Raw genomic sequence first — 19,199 nt, 5'->3', positions numbered from 1 at the left:
ACCTAAGGACAAATTAATGCTATTTTAAATATTTAGCAGTTCTCTATAAAGTATGCTTTTTGTTTATTTAGCAACGGTTCCGAGTAGCTCTCCTGAAAGCCTATTGGGATCTTTCTAGAGAACCTATGCACAGGGTGGTGAGTGTCAGCGACTCAGGCCAGGGACAGGTCAGCAGGCCACAGTGTTCGAGAGCTGGAATAGAGCAGTGCACTAGACAGATGCATTCCGGGATCTTTCTAGGCCCTTTGCTCTCCCCACTCAGTTTACAGATCATCTGATCCACAGTGCTTATGGCCCAGGACAGAAACTTCTGCTGCTACTAGTCCCTCCCAAAGGACCATTTATATATGCAAGTATCATCGGTATTGTGAGGAATAGTGAAGGAACCAGGTGAATGGGTGCTCATCTTATCTCTAAGCGCTTAGTGTCTGGCCAGGAATCTGAGGGCTGGTCCTAAATTACCCTAAATAACCAAGTCCACGTTTGAATGGGATGTGTGCCGCTTTAAATATTAGGAAATACTTTACCCATCCAGAAAAGAACAAAGAACAATGAAACAAATATCACGTTCTTACCGCCTATCTTTGTTTAATTTTAACATTTTTGCCCGATGTGCTTCATTATTTTTAAGCAAATAAAACCTCTCCTATATTCAGTAATAAAAAGGAAGGAACTATTGATACATGCAACAATTTACAGGAATCTCCAGGGCATTATGCTGATTGAATAAAGTCAGTCCTCAAAAGGTTACACACTGTAATGATTCCGTTCACATACGTTCTTGAAATGACCAGATTATAGAAATGGAGAACAGATTCCTGGTGGCCAGGGGTTAAGGATGGGGTGGGGATGGAGGGAAGTGGGTGAAAAGGCAACATGAGGGATCCTTGTGATGGAAATGATCCCTATCTTGCTTGTATCAGTGCCAGTATCCTGGCTTGTGAGATTGTGTTAGAGTTTTGCAAGATGTTACCATTGAGGAAATTGGGTAAAGGGTACATGGAACCAGTGTATTATTTATTATAACTGCATGTGAATCTCTATCTCAAAATTAAAAATGTAACTCAAAACAAAACAAAACATCTTCAGATGCCATTAAATCCCTTTTGATATGTCCTCAATTCCATTTCTCTGCTTCCCTTTCCAGAGGGTGCTACCATCCTGAATTTATTGTTAATCATGTCCACAAAATTTTTAATACTGGTGCTCCATATGTATATATCTCTAAACACTATCTAGTATTGTTTTACGTTTTATTTATTTTTTATTTTTTTAAAGATTTTATTTATTCATTTGAGACACAGAGATAGAGAGAGAGAGCATGAGCAGGGAGAGAGGCAGAGGGAGAGGGAGAAGCAGGCTCCCCACTGAGCAGGGAGCCTGATGCGGGGCTCGATTCCTGGACCTGGGATCATGACCTGAGCCGAAGGCAGACGCTTAACCATCTGAGCCACCCAGGCGCCCCTGTTTTACATATTTTGAGTTTAAGAAAATAGTATTCTACTCTATCTACCTTTCTGGAACTTCCCTTTTTTTTCTTTACAGTGTTTGTCAGGCTACCCATGTTGATACATGATTTCGTAGTTTGTTCATTTTCACTGTTGTTGAGAATTCCATGGTATGGATATATTACAAGTTAATAACCCACTCTCCTGTTATGGACATCTAACTTGTTTATAATTTCCTGTCGTTATCAGCAGTGCTGCAGTGAACATTCTTGTCTCCATTCCTCATGTATCGGTGACGTTTCTTAAAGGTAGGATATATCTAGGAGTAGAACTGATTGGCTTGACACTGTGAGCATTTTTAACTTTTCTAGTTATTGCCAAATTGCTCTTTGGAGTGGTTGCAACAAGTTACATTACCATATCCGTACATGAGACTTCCTGTTCATTACAGTCTCAGCAACATTTTTATATTTTGTCAATTTGATGGGCATGAAATGGTATCTCACTGTGGTTTTTTTGTTTTTGAAAGATTTTTTTAAAAGATTTATTTATTTGAGAGAGAGAGCACGTGCGAATGCAGGGTAGAGGGGCAGAGAGAGGAGAGAGAGTCCTGAGCAGACTCCATGCTGAGCGTGGAGCCCAATGCTGGGCTTGATCCCTTGATCCTGAGATCACAACTTGAGCCGAAACCAAGAGTCTGACTCTTAACCAAGTGAGCCACCCAGGTGCCCCCACTGTGGTTTTACTTATTCACATTTGCCTAGTTATTAGTGAACTGAGCATCTTTTCATTTGTGTATTAGCCATTTAAATTTCTTCCTTTGTCAATTACCTGTCCATACCTGTATCAGCTGGAGTTTAGTTGGAGAGAACACAAGGCATTCTGTTTTAACCAGAGTTGGAGGCTCAGCCGACAGCACCATGCAGCCGTCCCTCCATGTCTTTAAAGAGCATGCAGGTACCATTGTTTGTTGAGCTTTTGGTTTAGGTATTGTTTGACCTTCTGCTGCGGAAGATGAGAATTTAGTGGGTTTTTTACTCCCCCTCTACAACACATATATGCCCCTCCCATTACCCTATTCTCCCAGTATAGTTATACATAATACTGTTTAGATCACTTGCATTATAATGTATGTAAATCGTATTTATAACTGAACCAGGCAGTAACATACAATTACTTGTATTTTTTCTACACAATTTTTTTAACAATTGTTTTGTGTTTGTTCGATGGTTTGTCTCTTAGTTTTGTATGTATGATCTGTGTGATTATCCCTAAAGATGAACCATATTCTTTACCAATTCAATAAATCTGTTCTCAAGACGTTCTAGCACCTTCTGAAATACTGTAGACTGCTTGCCATCTGCCTGTAGCCAACGGTCAATCCTAGGATTTTCCTTCCCCTGTCTGGGGATTTCCTTGGCCCCTCTCACATTAAATCACCAGTCCCCTGTACCCTATGTCTTCCTCTTTCCTATTTCTTTATTTTGGTGGAGCACATTCTCCCATAGTTTCCTGAGAAGAGGAACATACAAAGTTAAATTCTCTAGGCCTTCAAGGTTCGGCAGTTTCTCCTCAATGCGTCTAGGTGTGGATTTTTTAAAAACTTATCCTGCTAAGGACTTGTACTTCCTGGATCTAAGAATGCATATTTTTTATAAATTCTGGACAATTCTTACTCTTATCTCTTTGAATATTGCCTCTCCTCAGTTTCTTTATTCTTGCCTTCTAGAATTCAGATTTGATGCATGAACCTTCTTATTTCAGAATCCAGATCCCTTAAACTCTCTTTCATATTTTCCATGCGTTTCTCTCTGTTTAGCAGTCTGGATAATTTCTTCAGATCTGTATGCCCTTTTGCTATTTCTCTTTTCTAGATATCTGTTTAATCTGCCTATTCAGTGTTTAATTTCAAGGGCTTAATTTTTAGTTTCTATATGTTCTGCTTGGTGCTTTAAAAAATCAAAATCATACAGGTCTTTATTTTTTTTATAATATGGGGTTTTTTCCCCTGCTTATTTTAGTTTTTACCTGATAGTTTGACTCTGATGTTCTTGGGGTCTAATCCTGCTCATTGCTGTGGAGTTCTTGTAATTTTGGATTGCAAACTCATCTTCAGGACACAGGGTTAGCTGCTGGAGACATTTTATTTCTATGAGCATGCAGAGTAGCATTAGTCCAGGACTGTTCTTGTTGATTTCTCAGCTTTGGGTTACCTGGGCCACATGTGTAGTATCAATTTGAACCTAAAACCCAGTGAGGGCCAGCCTGTTTTTATGAATTTTCAGAGGGGACTTTTTGTCCTCATGTAGGACCCAAGCCAAGAGGACTTCATCTTCTGTGTGAGTGGGGGACATTTTTTTTGATTCACCATTTCATTGGAGTCTTTGGGGGCCCCAGTTATCTAAAGAAGCTTATCTCCTGTTCCTGCCTGAACACCTGCGCCCAAGTCCCTGGTTGCCTGAACTTGGCGATGCCCTTTTCCCTGCCCACCCCTCTGCTCCGGGCCCCAGCCACGTCCGCTCAGCTGCTCCTGCTCTGCTTTCCAGTTCTCTCTGTTTGGGGACCCTGCTATTTCCTTTCCTCTCTTGCAAGCCCTGCTGGGCTATGAAGAGGAAGTTGGTTATACCTGATCCAGCATGTCTAGGATGTTTTGTAGCAGGGAGGGTTTTCAGGCCATGTTGTCCACAGTACTGTCACTTGTACTTTTAAGCCTAGAGATAAAGGGGTTGTGGGAGTTTCAGGGACGGGAAGTCCATCTGGCTGGGAGTATCAGGAAAAGGAAGGGAAGATGAATGTCCAAGGGTAGAGACATGGGAGGGGGCCCAGCAGGTGCAAAAGCACAGAGGCAGGAAATGACCATGCAGGCCTGGAGGAAAACATGTAGCTCTCTTTGGCTGGAAGATGGTCTGTGAAGGGAAAATGAGCTTGGAGCCGGACCACAGAAAAGCAGGGAGCCGTTCAAGCCTCACAGCATGGAATGCCAAGGTCAAAAGCTTTATCTCAGGGGGCGCCTGGGTGTCTCAGTCGGTTGAGTGTCTGCCTTCGGCTCAGGTCATGATCCCAAGGTCCTGGGGCCGAGCCCCACATCGGGCTCCCTGCTCAGCAGACAGCCTACTTCTCCCCCTCCCTCTGCCTGCCGCTCTGCCTATCTGTGCTCTCTCTCTATCTCTCTGTCAAATAAAATAAATAAAATCTAAAAAAAACCTTTATTTCAGGAAGTTTAAGCTGGAAGCACCTCCAGGATGCATGGGCATGGGTGGCAACAAGAGGGAGAGGGCTTTAGACTTGGAAAGGTGCTCCTGGAGGCTGTGGAAAGAGCCCAGGGGATGGGTCGTGAGGCCTGAGTGGGGTAGTGGGGGTAGAGAGAAGGGAACCCCTGGGAGAGAGGGTGGGAGAGACTTGGCTGAACCAAATAAATCTGGGTCAAGAGCTGGGGGAAAAATAGAAGAAAAGCTAGGCAAGCACATTATCTGAATCCTGGAAAATGTCAACAATTATGAGCCGTGTTCTACCTTTTAACTTTTTTTTTTTAAAGATTTTATTTATTTATTCATGAGAGACAGAGAGAGAGAGAGAAGCAGAGGGAGAAGCAGGCTCCCAAGGAGCAGGGAGCCCGATGCGGGACTCGATCCCAGGACCCTGGGATCATGACCTGAGCCGAAGGCAGACGCCCAACCGTCTGAGCCACCCAGGCGCCCTGTGTTTTACCTTTTAAGATTGTTCAGATACTGCCCACAGATGCTAATACACAGTTCATTTTGCAGTGTGCAAGCTAGAGATGTTTTTAGGCTGCTTGATGAGTAGTTGTCTTTGGATTAGAGACAGCGTATTCCAGTAGATCTCCCGGAAGTGAGTTGGGATGTGTTTGCCTTTCCTAGAACCTGCTGATATGGCTGAACCTGGGACTGATGAGCCATCCTCCAGGACAGGGAGTCCCGACGGAGAAGGCCGGGTCTCTGGGGAGAGACTGTTGCTGCATCAGAGGCTGGCTGTCAGGGAGCTCATTGACACTGAGCTTTCCTACCTGCACATGCTCCGCCTCTGTGCCTCCGACATCAGGAGCTCCCTGCAGCAGGTATTGGGGCTGCACATAGCTTCCCGTAATAGGGGCAGACGTGGGTCCTGGCTTCTGAGACCCCACATCTCTTCCAGGGGCAGGCTTGATAGAGGGGAAGGTGTGGTGGTTGGAAGTCACCTGTATATAAGCCAGGGTAGTTCCATTTATTGGCCATGCAGCCTTCAGCAAGGCCTTTAACACATCGGTGCCTTAGCGTATTCATCTGGTAAATGGAGAGAGGAATAGTCACCTCAGAGAATTAAGTGAGCTAATGGATAAAGTAGCCCTTTATCAAATTTAGAACAGATTGCTTAAACTGACCTATATTCTAGTTGTCTCATTTAGGAGATGGCAACAGGAAGAAGTTATCACTATGATGGGTTTTTACATCTTTTTTTTTCTCCTCATTTCAAAAATAATACAGGCTCTCTCTATAAAATGTAAAGTATCCCTTAGCATGTAAGCTCCATTAGGGCAAAGACTGTTTAGTTCAATATAACCCCAGTTCTGGACTCATAAATCAGAGACTTCAATTAGCGTTTCTTGAATGAATGAAGGGAATACTCAAGTAGGAAATGTGGAAGGTGAATGTCCTCTCATATTTTACCCTCCAGAAATTAGGATTTTTCTCTATAGGCATTAAACAAACAACTACAGATTGTTATTTATTCTAACAAAAATAAGAGCGTACTCTAGAGATTTTTCTACAGTTAGGTTTTCCTACTTGATTGTGCATCCAGGATAGTCACACACACACACACACACACACACACACAATCTCCTGTATACACACATGCACATATATAGATGTCCTGCAGTGGTATTGCCAGTTTATAGTAGCTGGAGTTCAGAATACATCTCAAGGTAATGGTGGTGGGTGCCAAGTATGTCATAGCTGGAAGGAAGTCCAGCTTTCCACCCTAATATGACAGACAGGGAAACTGAGGCAAGAAACATGATGGCTGCCAGCAGATCTAGGCTAAAACCCCAGTTCAGCTTTCATTCCATGCTGAGCCCTCCGTCTCTTCCTCTCTTCTTGTAGAGTAATGAGAACACCTAATTTATACCTAAGTTATAAGGTTTTTCAAAGCCTTGCAAACATTCCACTGGGGCAATCTGCCCAGGAGTAATAGGACCCTGAAGGTGTGAATGTTCTGGACTGATCTCCAAAGCCTGCAAATAAAGTCACTCTTCTCAACTCCCAGAGACTCCTATGGTTTCTTTGTTCCTTCTAGCTGCCCCAGGGAGATCTGGATGTCCTGTTCTCAAACATCGATGATGTCATCGAGGTGAACAGCAGATTTCTTCATGATCTGCAAGAGACAGCATCCAGGAAGGAGGAACAAGTGCACTTGATTGGTGAGCAAAGACAAGGCCATGGTCAGCCCTGGATTCCCATGGAATTGTCCTCAGCATGTGGGCATTGCTGCACTGTCCCCAGAGTTCCAGGGAAATGCAGCTCAATGGGAGTTTGTTTTGGGGAATCCCTGAAACACAGCATGTCAGAGCCGGTAGGACCCTCAAATAATATCCAGGCCCATCCCATCGCTTTACAGAAGAGGAGACCGGGGCCCAGAGACAAGGAGGGACTAACTGGTCAGTGACCCTGCTGAGCCTTTAGTTATTTACTAAGCTTAGTTATGTACTGAGCGTTGCCAGTCATTATGCTGTGTGCTGGGGTCACAGCATCAAGTGAGTCCAAGTTCTCATTCTTAAGGCTTGACAAGTTAGAGAGACAGACAATAAACAGATAAACGAGAATTTAGGTAATAATTTAGAATTTGAAGAAAGAAACAAATGTAGTAACCTTTGGGCATGAGAGTAGTCCTCCTAAGAAGGGGACATTTGAACTGAGACCTGAATATTAGGAAGGAGACAGCTATGGGATGTGGAGGGAGAGCAGAGAGAATGGCTATGCAAAGGCCCTGAGGCAGGGATAAACCTAGAATGTTTGAAGGACAGACAGAAAGAAGTCTAGTGTCACTCCAGGGGAGTTTGTGAGGGGATTGTGTTAGGAGATAAGATGGAAGAGGTGGAGAAGGACCAGATCATGTAGGGCTTTCTAGACCATGGTAAGGAGTTCAGATTTTATTCAGAATGTGGGGAGAAACTATTGGACTGTTTTGAGCAGGAGAGCGATATGGTACCATTTATGTTTTTGATGACCTCTTTGGCTGTTGTGGACAGTGGGTTGTGAGGGAATGGCAAGCACGGAAGCATGAGACCCGCAGGGGCCTTACTGTCACCCCAGTGAGCGATGGTGGGAGTGTCCTCATTCTGGAATGGTCAGGAGGACCCTCTGGAGCATAAAGGAGGAGGGACGTGTGGGTATAAACCTCACACCTGTGTCCCTCAGTCTCTTCTCACTTGTTGCCCTGGGTCACTTGACAGAACCTCAGGGTCAGGGTTTTTGAGTGGAGTCAGTATATGTGCTGCCGAAGCGAGCACTTTTTGAGTGGAGTCAGGCAGGTAAGGTGTAGGGGTGCCGAGTAGAGAAGGGGAGGAGGAGGGGAGGGCACCCCGCACAGGGCCCACCTAAGTTCCCTGGCCTTTACATCACCAGTCTACCCTTTCTGAGACATGAATGATGATGGGGATTAAAAATAGCAAGGACAGATATTTTTTAGACAGCCCACTTTCTGAGTGTTTGCTAAATGCTTAGCACTGTTCTGATGTCCATGTATTAACTCATTTCATCCTCACAACAACCCTGAAAGGTAGATGCTGTTACCTCATTTTACAGGTGAGGACACGGAGGCACAGAGCGGAGACGTGACCTGCCAAGGTCACCCAGCTGGTGGCAGAGCCAGGATCTGAGCTCGGCCGTCGGTCCCCGTAGCCAGTGCTGTCAGTTGTGGACTGAACAGCTTCCATGGAGTAGAGCCTGTGTGTTACGTGTTTATTATTCCCTTGAAAATAGAGTTCCTTATTGAAACAGCAATGTGGATGAGTCACTGTTGCCTATACAAGTCAGGTGAACACAAAATTAACAAGAATTCTCAAGGGGAGAAGCAGACTCATCACTGAGTGTGGAGCCCGATGCGGGGCTCCATCCCAGGACCCTGGGATCATGACCTGAGCCGAAGGCAGATGCTTAACTGACTGAGCCACGCAGGCGCCCCTGTCAATGAATACTTTTTTAGTATCAGTATGTCCCATGCAACATTTGGGACATACTTATACTAAAAATGTATTCATTGTTTAACTAAAATTCAGTTGTATATTTTTTCGCCTCTAATTTGGCAGTCCTATTTCCTGACCTTCATAGAGTCTACAGAAAATAGCCTCCTCATCCTCTGCCCCTTGTGGTTAGCCAAAAAGAGGCACAAAGAATCCACATGGCTCTTCTCTTTGGTACCCTGTGTGCTGGGTCAAGACTGCCCTGGCTTCTGCCAGCTCTGTATTCCTGATCCGGCCCCCATGCCTTCCTATGCAAGGAAAGCCCTTCTCCCAATCCTGTAGCTCCAGCATTTTAAAAGATTTTTGGACCTCAGGCATGGCTGTCTTTTTTTTTTTTTTTTAAGATGTTTTATTTTTATTTGACAGAGAGACACAGCGAGAGAGGGAACACAAGTAGGGGGAGTGGGAAAGGGAGAAGCAGGCTTGCCGCTGAGCAGGGAACCAGACGCGGGGCTCCATCCCGGGACCCTGGGATCATGACTTGAGCCGAAGGTAGATGCTTAACCGACTGAGCCACCCAGGCGCCCCTAGGCATGGCTGTCTTTAACAGGCTTTTTTTCCTCCCAGGTGACTTAGGTCCCTTGTCCTTTCGAATGAGTCCAACACAACTCTGACATTCACAGGCGTATCGACCCCGGGTTGTCTCACCAGAAGGTACCATGGTGCAGTCCAATAGAAATGTAATTCGAGCCACACATTTCATTGAAAATTTTTGAATAGCTCCATTTAGAAAATTAAAGAAGCAGGTGAAATTAATTTTAATGATATATTTGATTTATCCCAATATGTCCAAACTAATATTTCAACATGTAATCAATATAAAAATTATTCATGAGATATTTTACTTCTTTTTTTGTACTAAGTCTTGGAAATCCAGCGTCCTTTATACTGACAGCACATCACAGTCTAGATTCTCATATTTCAAGTGCCCAAAGGCCACGTGTAGCTGGTGACTACTGCATCTGGGCGGTGCGGGTCTAATGGTTTGGAGTCTGACTGGCAAGGCTCTGCCACCCACCAGTTCCTTCGTGTCTCTGAGCCTCAGTTTCTGCCTCTTTGAAACGTGCCAGCCGCGACTCTGAGTAACACGGACTAGCTCTTTCATTCTCACAGTGCTGTGACTTGTTGATTACTATTATTACTGTCTCTATCTTACTAAAGAAAAACCGGAGGCTCAGAAAAGTTCAGTAATTTATTTCCTCAAGGTCACACAGCTTGACCAGGCAGAGTCAAGAGCCCTAACTCTTGATCAGCTTGACTCTCTTTCTCATCTTTCTGATTCCTCCCAGCTACAGGTATTCTTTTGATGCCGAGAGTAACTTTTCCACTACTGTGACTTGTTTAGCCTGGTCTGTGACCATAAGGCAAGAGGAAAAGAAGTACTGGGTAGCTGCAAGCTGGACCACACTGGGCTGCGCACCATCCCATGTGTCCGACGGGGTCTGGTCCAAGTCAGAGGCCAGCCTGTAGCTTCAGGAGGCAGTAGGGTCTGCTGGGTGTCCTGTGGTCCACAGCTCCCCACCCCCTTTGGAATGGCTAACACATTTCTCTTTACCCTCACCACTTCCCCCTGGATGGACAACCAAAGACTCTTATGGATAGTTGAGGTAGTGTTCTAACAGCCATTCCTGTAACCACTTTTGACCCCTAGTTTAGTCTCAACATAGTATAGATCTTTTTTTTTTTTTTAATTAATAGACTTTGCTTTTTAGAGTGCTTTTAGGATTACAGACAGTCAGTAGAATGTACAGGGAACTCTCATATAGTCCCACTCTCGGTAAACTCATAGAAGTGGAATCATACAATATTTGTCCTCTTGTGTTTGGCTCTCACTTAGCATAATGTCTTCAAAGTTCTTTTTAAACTTTCTTAATCTTAAAGTAATTTTAGATTTATAGGAAAGTGGCAAAAATAGTACAGAGGTCCTATATAACCCTTGATCTAGCTTGCCCTAACTTTAACATCTCAGATATCCATCGTACAATTGTTGATACCAGGAAATTAACATTATTGCAACACTATTAACTCTAAAGACCTTATTCACATTTTGCCTGCTTTCCTACAAATGTCTTTTTTCTGGCCCAGGATCCAATCTAGGTTACCACAGTTCATTTTATTGCATGTTCTCTTGGCTTCTTTAGTCTGTCTGTCTTTTGTGACCATAACACTTCTGAAGAGTCTGAGCCAGGTTTGTAGTATATCCCTCAGTTTGAAGTTTGAAGTTACTAAAATTAAAATGATTTTATAGATTTTATAAAAGTTTATGTACGATCTATATTTTATAAATTATAAAAGGGCATATTTTATAAACATTTTATATATCTATAAAATTAAAATTATTTTCATTCTTAAATTGACATTGTACATTTTTGGCAATATAGCCACTGTCCTGTCCTTCTTAGTGCCTCAGAACAGGGGCACGTGATGTTGCTATATGTTATTACTTAGAATAATGTTAATTTTGATAACATGGTTGATAGAAGGTAATATCTTCTGTGTTTTTCCACTATAAAGTTACTATTTTTCCCACTTGTTATTAATAAATAGCTTATGGAGAAAAACTTTGATATTATGCAAATGTCGTAATTCATCTCAAACTTTTACCCATTAGTTTTAGCATCCATCAGTGGTTCTTGCCCGCAATAATTATTACTGGTATTCTCATGGTAATTTCAATTTCACTTATTCCTTCTACCTTTATTTATTTTTTTTTTAAGATTTTATTTATTTATTTGAGAGAGAGAGTGAGAGAGAGAAAGAGCACAAGAGGGGGGAGCAGGAGAGGGAGAAGCAGACTCCCTGCTGAGCAGGTAGCCTGATGCGGGACTCGACCCCGGGACTCCAGGATCATGACCTGAGCCGAAGGCAGTCGCTCAACCAACTGAGCCACCCAGGCGCCCCCTTCTACCGTCATTAATTGCAATTTTTCTATAAGCAAGAACTGTGCCTTCATGCCCATTCATTTGTTCAATTATTTATTTATGACACTATGGACTCTTGAACATTTACTTTATTCCATGAGTCAGAATCCAGTACTATCATTATTTATTTTCTTGTTCAAATTGTACCAGTGTTGGCCATTGAGAACTCCTTCAAGTTGGTTCCTGTGTCCTTTTGGTATGCCTCCAACAATTTTTGAGCACATTCTTATTTTCTGACACCACAGGATGTTCCTGGCTCATCTTGTATTTCCCTGCCCCATCCTTGGAATCAACCATTTCTCCTAGGAGCCCTGGTTCCTGTTTGGGGGGAATGGTATTTAGACACCAAGCTCTAGGCTGTAGGTGTGCTCTTTGTCCCTGGGATGTCATTGTTCCTAGGCCCTCTCAGGTAATAGAGCTGGGAAATACACACACACACACACACACACTAATGTATGCCTATACACTTATCTACATTTCTTTCTATATCTATCTATCTATCTCTGTATTTATATATTTAAAAACATGAGCTCATACTGATACCTACAATTCCAGTCCATCCAATCCATGCTCACTTCTCATCCCTACTACCCTATCCCATTCCCTCATTCTTTCCACCCTATCCCATCCACCTGCTGCAGGTAACCAATCTTATAAATTTCTGATTTAAAAATATGGAATGTGGGGCGCCTGGGTGGCTCAGTTGGTTAAGCATCTGCCTTTGGCTCAGGTCATGATCCCAGGGTCCTGGGATCAAGTCCCCACATCAGGCTCCCTGCTCAGTGGGGAGCCTGCTTCTCCCTCTGTCTCTGCAGCTCCCTCTGATTGTGTGCTCTCTCTTTCTCTGTCAGATAAATAAATGAAATCTTTAAAAAATAAATAAAAAATAAAAATTTGGAATGCTTCACAGATTTTTACCTATTATTCTTGTGAGGGGATCACACTAATCTTCTCCATATTATTCTAACTTTCGTATATGTGCTGCTGAAATTGAGCACTAGAGTGATCGATTTAAAACAGAAAGCAGATCATCCCTGCCCAAACCCCTCTGGTTGCTTCCTGACACCATTAGAATAAAATCCAAACACTACTCCATCTTACCTACCTACTTTGAGGCCCTGTGTGATCTGTCTGCAGTTTCTTCTTTATTTTCTCTGCTTTGTGCTCTTGTTTACTCTGCTCTGGCTATTCTTGCCTTCCTGCTGTTGCCCTTATGCCAAGTGCGCTCCTGCCTCAGGCTTAAAGCCCTTTGCATTTTCCTTCCATTGGCCTGGAGTGCTGCCTCCACTCTGCATGCCCAGGGCCAGGTACTTCTGGTCTCTGATAAACATGCACATCTTCATGGAGGCCTTCCTTACATAGATCTTCTACTTTCTAATGCTTTGTTTTGATTCTTGGTATCATCACATTCTGACATATGTAATGTATTTACTTATTGTCTGGCTTCACCACGAGAACGTAAGCTCCATCAGGCAGGGGCTTTTGTTTTGTTCACAGAGCGTAGAAGAGTGCCTGGCGTATAATCCATAAATAAGCAGTTGGTAAATATCTCTTGAGTAAAGTTTGCGTCAGGTATTTTTACATGCATTATTTGATTTAGTCCTAACAGAAAAACACTTGGAGGTGAATACTATTTTTATTCCGATCTATGGATGAGGAAATGGAGAGTCCAGGAGGTCAAGTGCTTGCCCTCGGTTATGCCCCAGGGGAGGGGTTGGCTGGAGATCTGTTCCTAGTTCTCTCTGACTCCAGGTCCATGCTTGTGACTACCTGTGCTCTACTCGAGGGTGTCTTTGTAGACCAGGGGTTTGAAGTTGTACTGGCCACACAGGGTGATTGTAAAGATACAATGAGTATGTTTTGTGAACTGTGAAGCTCTGTACAAATATAAGAATTATGAATATTATTGCCGTAAATATCGCTACACTTGGGTGCCTGGGTGGCTCAGTTGGTTAAGCGACTGCCTTCGGCTCAGGTCATGATCCTGGAGTCCCGGGATCGAGTCCCACATCGGGCTCCCTGCTCCGCGGGGAGCCTGCTTCTCCCTGCTCCGCGGGGAGCCTGCTTCTCCCTCTGACCCTCCCCCCTCTCATGTGCTCTCTGTCTCTCTCATTCTCTGTCTCAGATAAATAAATAAATAAAAAAATCTAAATATCGCTACACTTTATTAAGACTCCCAGGGCACCAGCCTGAGCTCTGCATCATTCTGTCACATAATTCTTATGGCAGCCTTTTGAAATGAGATGAAAACATGGAAACTCAGGAAGAAGAGGTGACTTGCCCAGAGTGACGGAACTGGTTAGGCCTATCCGTCTAGTCTCCCTCCCGAGCTGAGGGCTTAGCTGTCTCACTCACCACCTCCATGTCCCAAGTGAGGGGACGTGCAGACATGCCTTTGAGGGCTCCTTATTGCTTTTGCACCATCAGGTAACTTATTCCTGGAATGCCACGAAGAGCTGGAGCGAGTCTACAAGGTGTACTGTGCTAGCTACGACCAGGCCTTGCTGCTGCTTGACACCTACCGGAGGGAGCCGGAGCTGCAGCGAGAGATTCAGAGCGTCATCGAGGCAGTGGTGTGAGTAGCAGACCAGTGAGCTCGCGCCGCCCCCCCCCCCCCCCCCCCCCCCCCGCTGCCATTGACCCTGGGGTCAGGAGCTGTCCAGGTCTCACCCCTCCTTGGTGCGGCTCATGCTGCTGCAGGGGTGTCTCAGTCAGATCAGGCTGCAGAGACACACAATTCCTGACTCTCGGTGGCTTCCAGTAACAGAGGTTTATACCTTGCTGTGCTCCAGTGCGGGTGACCTGAGGCTCTTCTCTGTGCCATCCTCACTCCAGAGAGCAGCCACTCTCTGGATTATTGCCAGTAACTGTGGCAAAGGGCAAGAGAGCTCCGGGGGTGGTGGGGCGCCTGGCTGGCTCAGTTGGTTAAGCGACTGCCTTCGGCTCAGGTCATGATCCTGGAGTCCCGGGATGGAGACCCACATTGGGCTCCCTGCTCAGCGGGGAGTCTGCTTCTCCCTCTGACTCTCTCTCCTCTCATGCTCTCTCTCACTTTCTCTCTCTCTCTCAAATAAATAAATAAAATCCTTAAAAAGAGAGAGAGAGTTTGGGGGGTCTGATGCTAGTAATCAGGTGCTTCAGACCAGAAAGAATGTTCATCACTTCTCATAATTCATGGGCCAGAGCAAATCCCATGACTTTGTCCAACTGCCCAGAGGCCAGGGTGTGCCACCCTGCCTGGGTGTCCAGAGGTGGAAAAGCAGAAACGTTTGGTGGACAGCACTCATGTCTCCCAAGGGAAGGGTGGTGAGCTGGGGGGGAACCACGTGCTGTAGGCACAGTGGCATGAGGCAGGTTCGGATCACCTTGGAAGGCCTCTCCGCAGAGAGCTGAAAACTGCCCCATGAAACGGGATCAAAGCTGCCCTGGCTGGCCTCACCACCCAGAGCTAGCACCAGTGGGCAGAAGCTCTAGATAGAGATATGTAGAACAGATATTTTTTAAATTAAAATTTTGAATGGAGAACAGTTACGTAGTTCAGAAGCTTTAAAACATCCAAATTTATGCAGCACAATCCTGTCCTGTCCTGTCTAATCCTGTCCCTTCATCTACCCAAATACTACTCTCAGCCCCAAAGTCAAGCTAACCACTTGTAAATTGCTTGTGAATCTTTGCAGAGTTCCTCTATGCATGTAGAAGCAAATACAAATACATGCTCTCATTTTACTGCCTTTTTAGAGAAAGTTTGTATCTTTTTTCCACTTACCATATATCTTGGACATCTTCCCATTTCAATACATACATGTGTGAGCCTTTGAACAGCATGTTCTGCCACCACATGGCTGCTCCCCAGTTTATTTAACTGGTCTCCATTAATGGACATTGATGTGCTTCTTTTCTTTGGAGATTACAGATAGTGTTCAGTGATTATTCATGAGCATATGTCATTTTACTCAAGTGCAAGTATTTTTTTAAGGTTTTATTTATTTATTTTAGAGAGAGAGTGTGTGCATGAGTGGGGGGAGTGTGCACAAAGGGAGAGGGAGAGAGAATCTCAAGCAGACTCTATGCTTACCGTGGAACTCAATGCGGGGCTTGGTCTCATGACCCTGAGATCATGACCTGAGCCAAAATCAAGAGCTGGATGCTCAACAAACTGAGCCACCCAGGTGCCCCACAGGTGCAAGGGTTTCTGTAAGGTGAATGTCCAGTCATGGACTCGCTAGGTCAAAGAAAGTATGTTTGGATAATTTTGCTAATATAGCAAAATTTCCTTCTATAAAAGCTATACCATGAGCAAGGTGTGCATGTCTGTTTCCTCATAGCCTCACCAGAGTGTGTCATTAAACTTTAGAATATTTGCAACTGAAAGAGGTGACAAATGGTGTCTCAGTGTGGTTTCCTTTTGCATTTACTTCTCATGATTAAAGTTGGTCATTTCTTTGTATATTTAAGAGTCGTTTATATTTCCTTGCCTGGGATTGTTCTGCTTCTTTTCTGTTTCGAAAAGGCTTCTATCTTCCCCAGGACAAGCTCCCCAAATGGAGATAGATGAAGGTCATTTTCTGGAAATCAGAATAGTGTAGGAGGATGAGAGGCTACTATTATTTTATCTTATTTAGACATTCCCTTTACACCCAAGAGAAAGACTGTGTAGATGTAGATCTTTGAAGATGATGTTATCTCCTGTGGGAGCTCCTGCTATCTCCCCTCCTCCTCTCCCTTGCCTAACCCCTCAACCCGCTGAAGCCTCCTTTTCAGTTACCCATGTCCTGGCCCCCTCTACCCCCCAAAAAACTACATTCACTTCCCCCTTTGATTCATCCTTCCGAGAGTCTTACAAATTTAGGCTTTTGCAAGGGTCACTAAATACATGTCAATATGAGAGAGGCAGGTAACGAAAATGAGGGAAGCAGGGTGGCACGTGTGGGGCAAAAGGGAGCAGTGTAGACTGTGGCCAACCAGAGCCAACAGACCCTGTGTAGAGGGCAGCTGCAGCCCTGCTTCTGCTGATGTTTGCTCTATCAAGTAGCTTTCGCTGTGTAACAGACTGCCCCAAAACAGAACAGCTTAAGACAGACATCTATTTGGCTCACTCTCCTGCACGTTAGCAATATAGCCGGGCTCAGTAAACGATTCTTCTAGCCCTGGCTGAGCACCTTCACATGCCTGTGATCAGCTGTAGGTCAGCTTTGCTGATCTTGGCTGGGCTCTCTCGTGTATCTGAGACACGTGAGCTGACTCAGCTCTGGCCATACAGCCTCTCATCATCTGGCAGGTGGCCCAGGCTTGCTCACATGGTGGTCACAGGGTTGAGACAGGGAGAGAGCAGGAGGGAGGGAAAAGTGAGATGGAGGACAGGGGAAGGCCTTTGGAGGTCTTGGCTGGGAATTGACATTCTGTGACAGAACGAAGGGGTGGAAAAATAGACCCTTCTTCTCAAGGGGAGGGGCTTCGGGGTCCTATTCAAAGTGGATACAGCAGCCACCACAACAAAGGGTGTGCATACTGTGAGCAGAGTAATTACAGCCCTATTTTACAAACCATCCGCTTCAATTGCCATGTAGGAATATGAGTCCAGTGTGGCTGGAGCCTCTGATTTTTCAAAAGAAGTCAGAAACTTTGATATAACATCTCCCAGGTGCCAAATACTGGCATCTAGCTCAGACATGTTAGAAGCAGTGTTGGGCGGCCCTGGTTGGCACAGAGGCTGCGGTTTGTCACGCCTTCCACACTCTGGGCTTTCCCGGCCAGACCAGCCTGGCCTCCATGGGCTCTGGTGCCACACTGCCCAGTGGCGATTCCGGCTGTGCCCCTATCTCACCTGAGCAGAGCCGTTTCATGACTCAGAACCTGGTTTCCTTATGTGTAAAGGGGGAGTGATAACTATACCTCATGGGGGTTTGGACTCAGTTGTACCCAAGTGACACTCTGTAAACCCTGCTATGATCCTTGTCTTGACTAGGCAGGGGTTGTATTTCTCTGAAACCACACTGTGGCTCTCGGCTCTAGTGGTTTCAATGCTCCTTTTTTTCCTTTTTTTTTTTTTTTTTAAGAATTTATTTATTTGAGAGAGAGAGAGCACAAGCAGGGGGAGCAGCAGAGGGAGAAGCAGGCTCCCCGCTGAGCAGGGAGACCGACGCGGGGCTCGATCCCAGGACCCCGGGATCATGACCTGAGCCGAAGGCAGACGTTTAACTGACTGAGCCACCCAGGCACCCCCACTCTTTTTTTTAAGAGAGGGAGTGAGGGGTAGGGGAGAGGGACAGAATGAGAAGGAGAGAGAAAATCTTAAGGAGGCTCCGCGCCCATCACGGAGTCCAATGCAGGGCTCAATCTCATGACCTGAGATCATGACCTGAGCCAAAATCAAGAGCCTGACATTCAACCAGCTGAGCCACCCAGGTGCTCCTCAATGCTCCTTTTTTATAACAAACATTAAATTATTATCCTGACATGCAGTCTCGAAATACATATAAATATCCTACCTGTATACGGAACTGGAAAGAAAATTTAATGGCTTAACTGTAATAAAAAGGAGAAGTAAAAGGAAAATAATGTCTAGTAAAGTCATAATGTATTTCAGTGTGCCAATGTTTGGGCACCCCTACCCTGGAAAACCTAATGAAGCAATCAGACGCTGGCACCTACACATAATAAATAAGCTTGGAATCAAGGAAAGAAAAGTCAGAAGCCATTCCACGTAACGCATATCAAAAAAGGAAAGCACAGAGAATGTGTGTGCCCTAGAATGACAAGTAGCAATGAGAGCAAATTTGACCTACTTGTGCATGATAAGAAGCAGCAAACAACAACATAAATGACATAGGGATAACATTACGCTCTGGGGGGCAGAGGAAGTGAGGAAGTAGGACGTATGATGATCTGGGTCTTGTTTATGAAAGGGAGCATCATAATAATTTGCAGTGCTATGGTAAGTGACTGGATGGAGTCGGAGTGTCACAAAAACATCTCCGCTCTTGCAATTGCAGCACATTTTGAGGCATTCATTCAGCCTGTGCGCATCCAGAGGGACCTAGGAGACTTAGCACTCTAGTGCTTAGTCCTTGCAGATGGCTGCTGCCCTGGCCCCTGCCCACTAAGTGCCTGGAGCAGCCCAGTGCCTGCAAGTTTCCACCGTGCCCTCGATGAGAGCCCCTGGTCTAATGTTGCCCCAGGAATGTCATTCTTCCTGCCAGCATCGCTTTCTATCTCCTCTCTCGAAACAGTAATCCTGGCCTTCTTGTGCTTATGATCATGGGACTGTTTCTGGAGCTTAGCCGACTAGAATCACCAGACCAACCAGTAGTAAGTGGTTCTCGTAAGTGGTTCTTCTTATCCAGTTAGGATGGATGAGACTATCTAATCGGATTCTTTGTGATTCCAAAATGCATGCTGCCTGCTACCCTTTTATTTGAGTGGGTGAGTGGGTAGGGTGTTCAGTTTATCCTGTCTCTTACTGCAGCTCCCACCTGCGGGCCAAGGGGATCGAAGGCTTGCCCTTGCAGTAGACAGGAAGCTCTGCAGCTATCAGTGGGGAAGAGGCTGCCCTGCAGAGGCTGATCGGTCCCGCACAAAGCACCCACTATCTCA

The 19,199-nt window shown here is 45.0% G+C and overlaps 1 protein-coding gene and 1 non-coding gene across 11 annotated transcripts in view; one reads left to right on the top strand and one right to left on the bottom strand.

Annotated features, from left to right (window-relative positions):
• Nucleotides 1-19,199, top strand: part of ARHGEF37 (Rho guanine nucleotide exchange factor 37) — a 50,659-nt gene that overhangs the window by 10,689 nt on the left and 20,771 nt on the right. For 3 of the 10 annotated variants that reach the window (XM_054513967.2, XM_054513982.2, XM_045903063.3), the window contains exons 2-6: nucleotides 1,698-1,756; nucleotides 2,299-2,405; nucleotides 5,327-5,523; nucleotides 6,741-6,864; nucleotides 14,034-14,181. In XM_054513967.2, the coding sequence (XP_054369942.1) occupies nucleotides 2,369-2,405; nucleotides 5,327-5,523; nucleotides 6,741-6,864; nucleotides 14,034-14,181 (506 nt within the window). In that variant the 5' untranslated portion in view covers nucleotides 1,698-1,756; nucleotides 2,299-2,368. Of the gene's footprint in view, nucleotides 1-1,697; nucleotides 1,757-2,298; nucleotides 2,406-5,326; nucleotides 5,524-6,740; nucleotides 6,865-8,120; nucleotides 8,480-14,033; nucleotides 14,182-19,199 lie in introns of those variants that run through there. The other 7 variants (XM_064596680.1, XM_054513972.2, XM_054513971.2 and 4 more) reach the window with 4 other exon arrangements.
• LOC123836623 (U6 spliceosomal RNA) lies at nucleotides 12,495-12,604 on the bottom strand. Its single transcript, XR_006789010.1, has one exon. It is a non-coding gene; the product is annotated as a U6 spliceosomal RNA (small nuclear RNA).

This window comes from Mirounga angustirostris, unplaced genomic scaffold (assembly GCF_029215605.1).
Source record: "Mirounga angustirostris isolate CCGP_5_RB_7025 unplaced genomic scaffold, mMirAng1.0.hap1 SCAF_7, whole genome shotgun sequence".
In the NCBI taxonomy this organism is placed as follows: domain Eukaryota; kingdom Metazoa; phylum Chordata; class Mammalia; order Carnivora; family Phocidae; genus Mirounga; species Mirounga angustirostris.
This window is presented reverse-complemented; position numbering and strand designations above follow the sequence as displayed.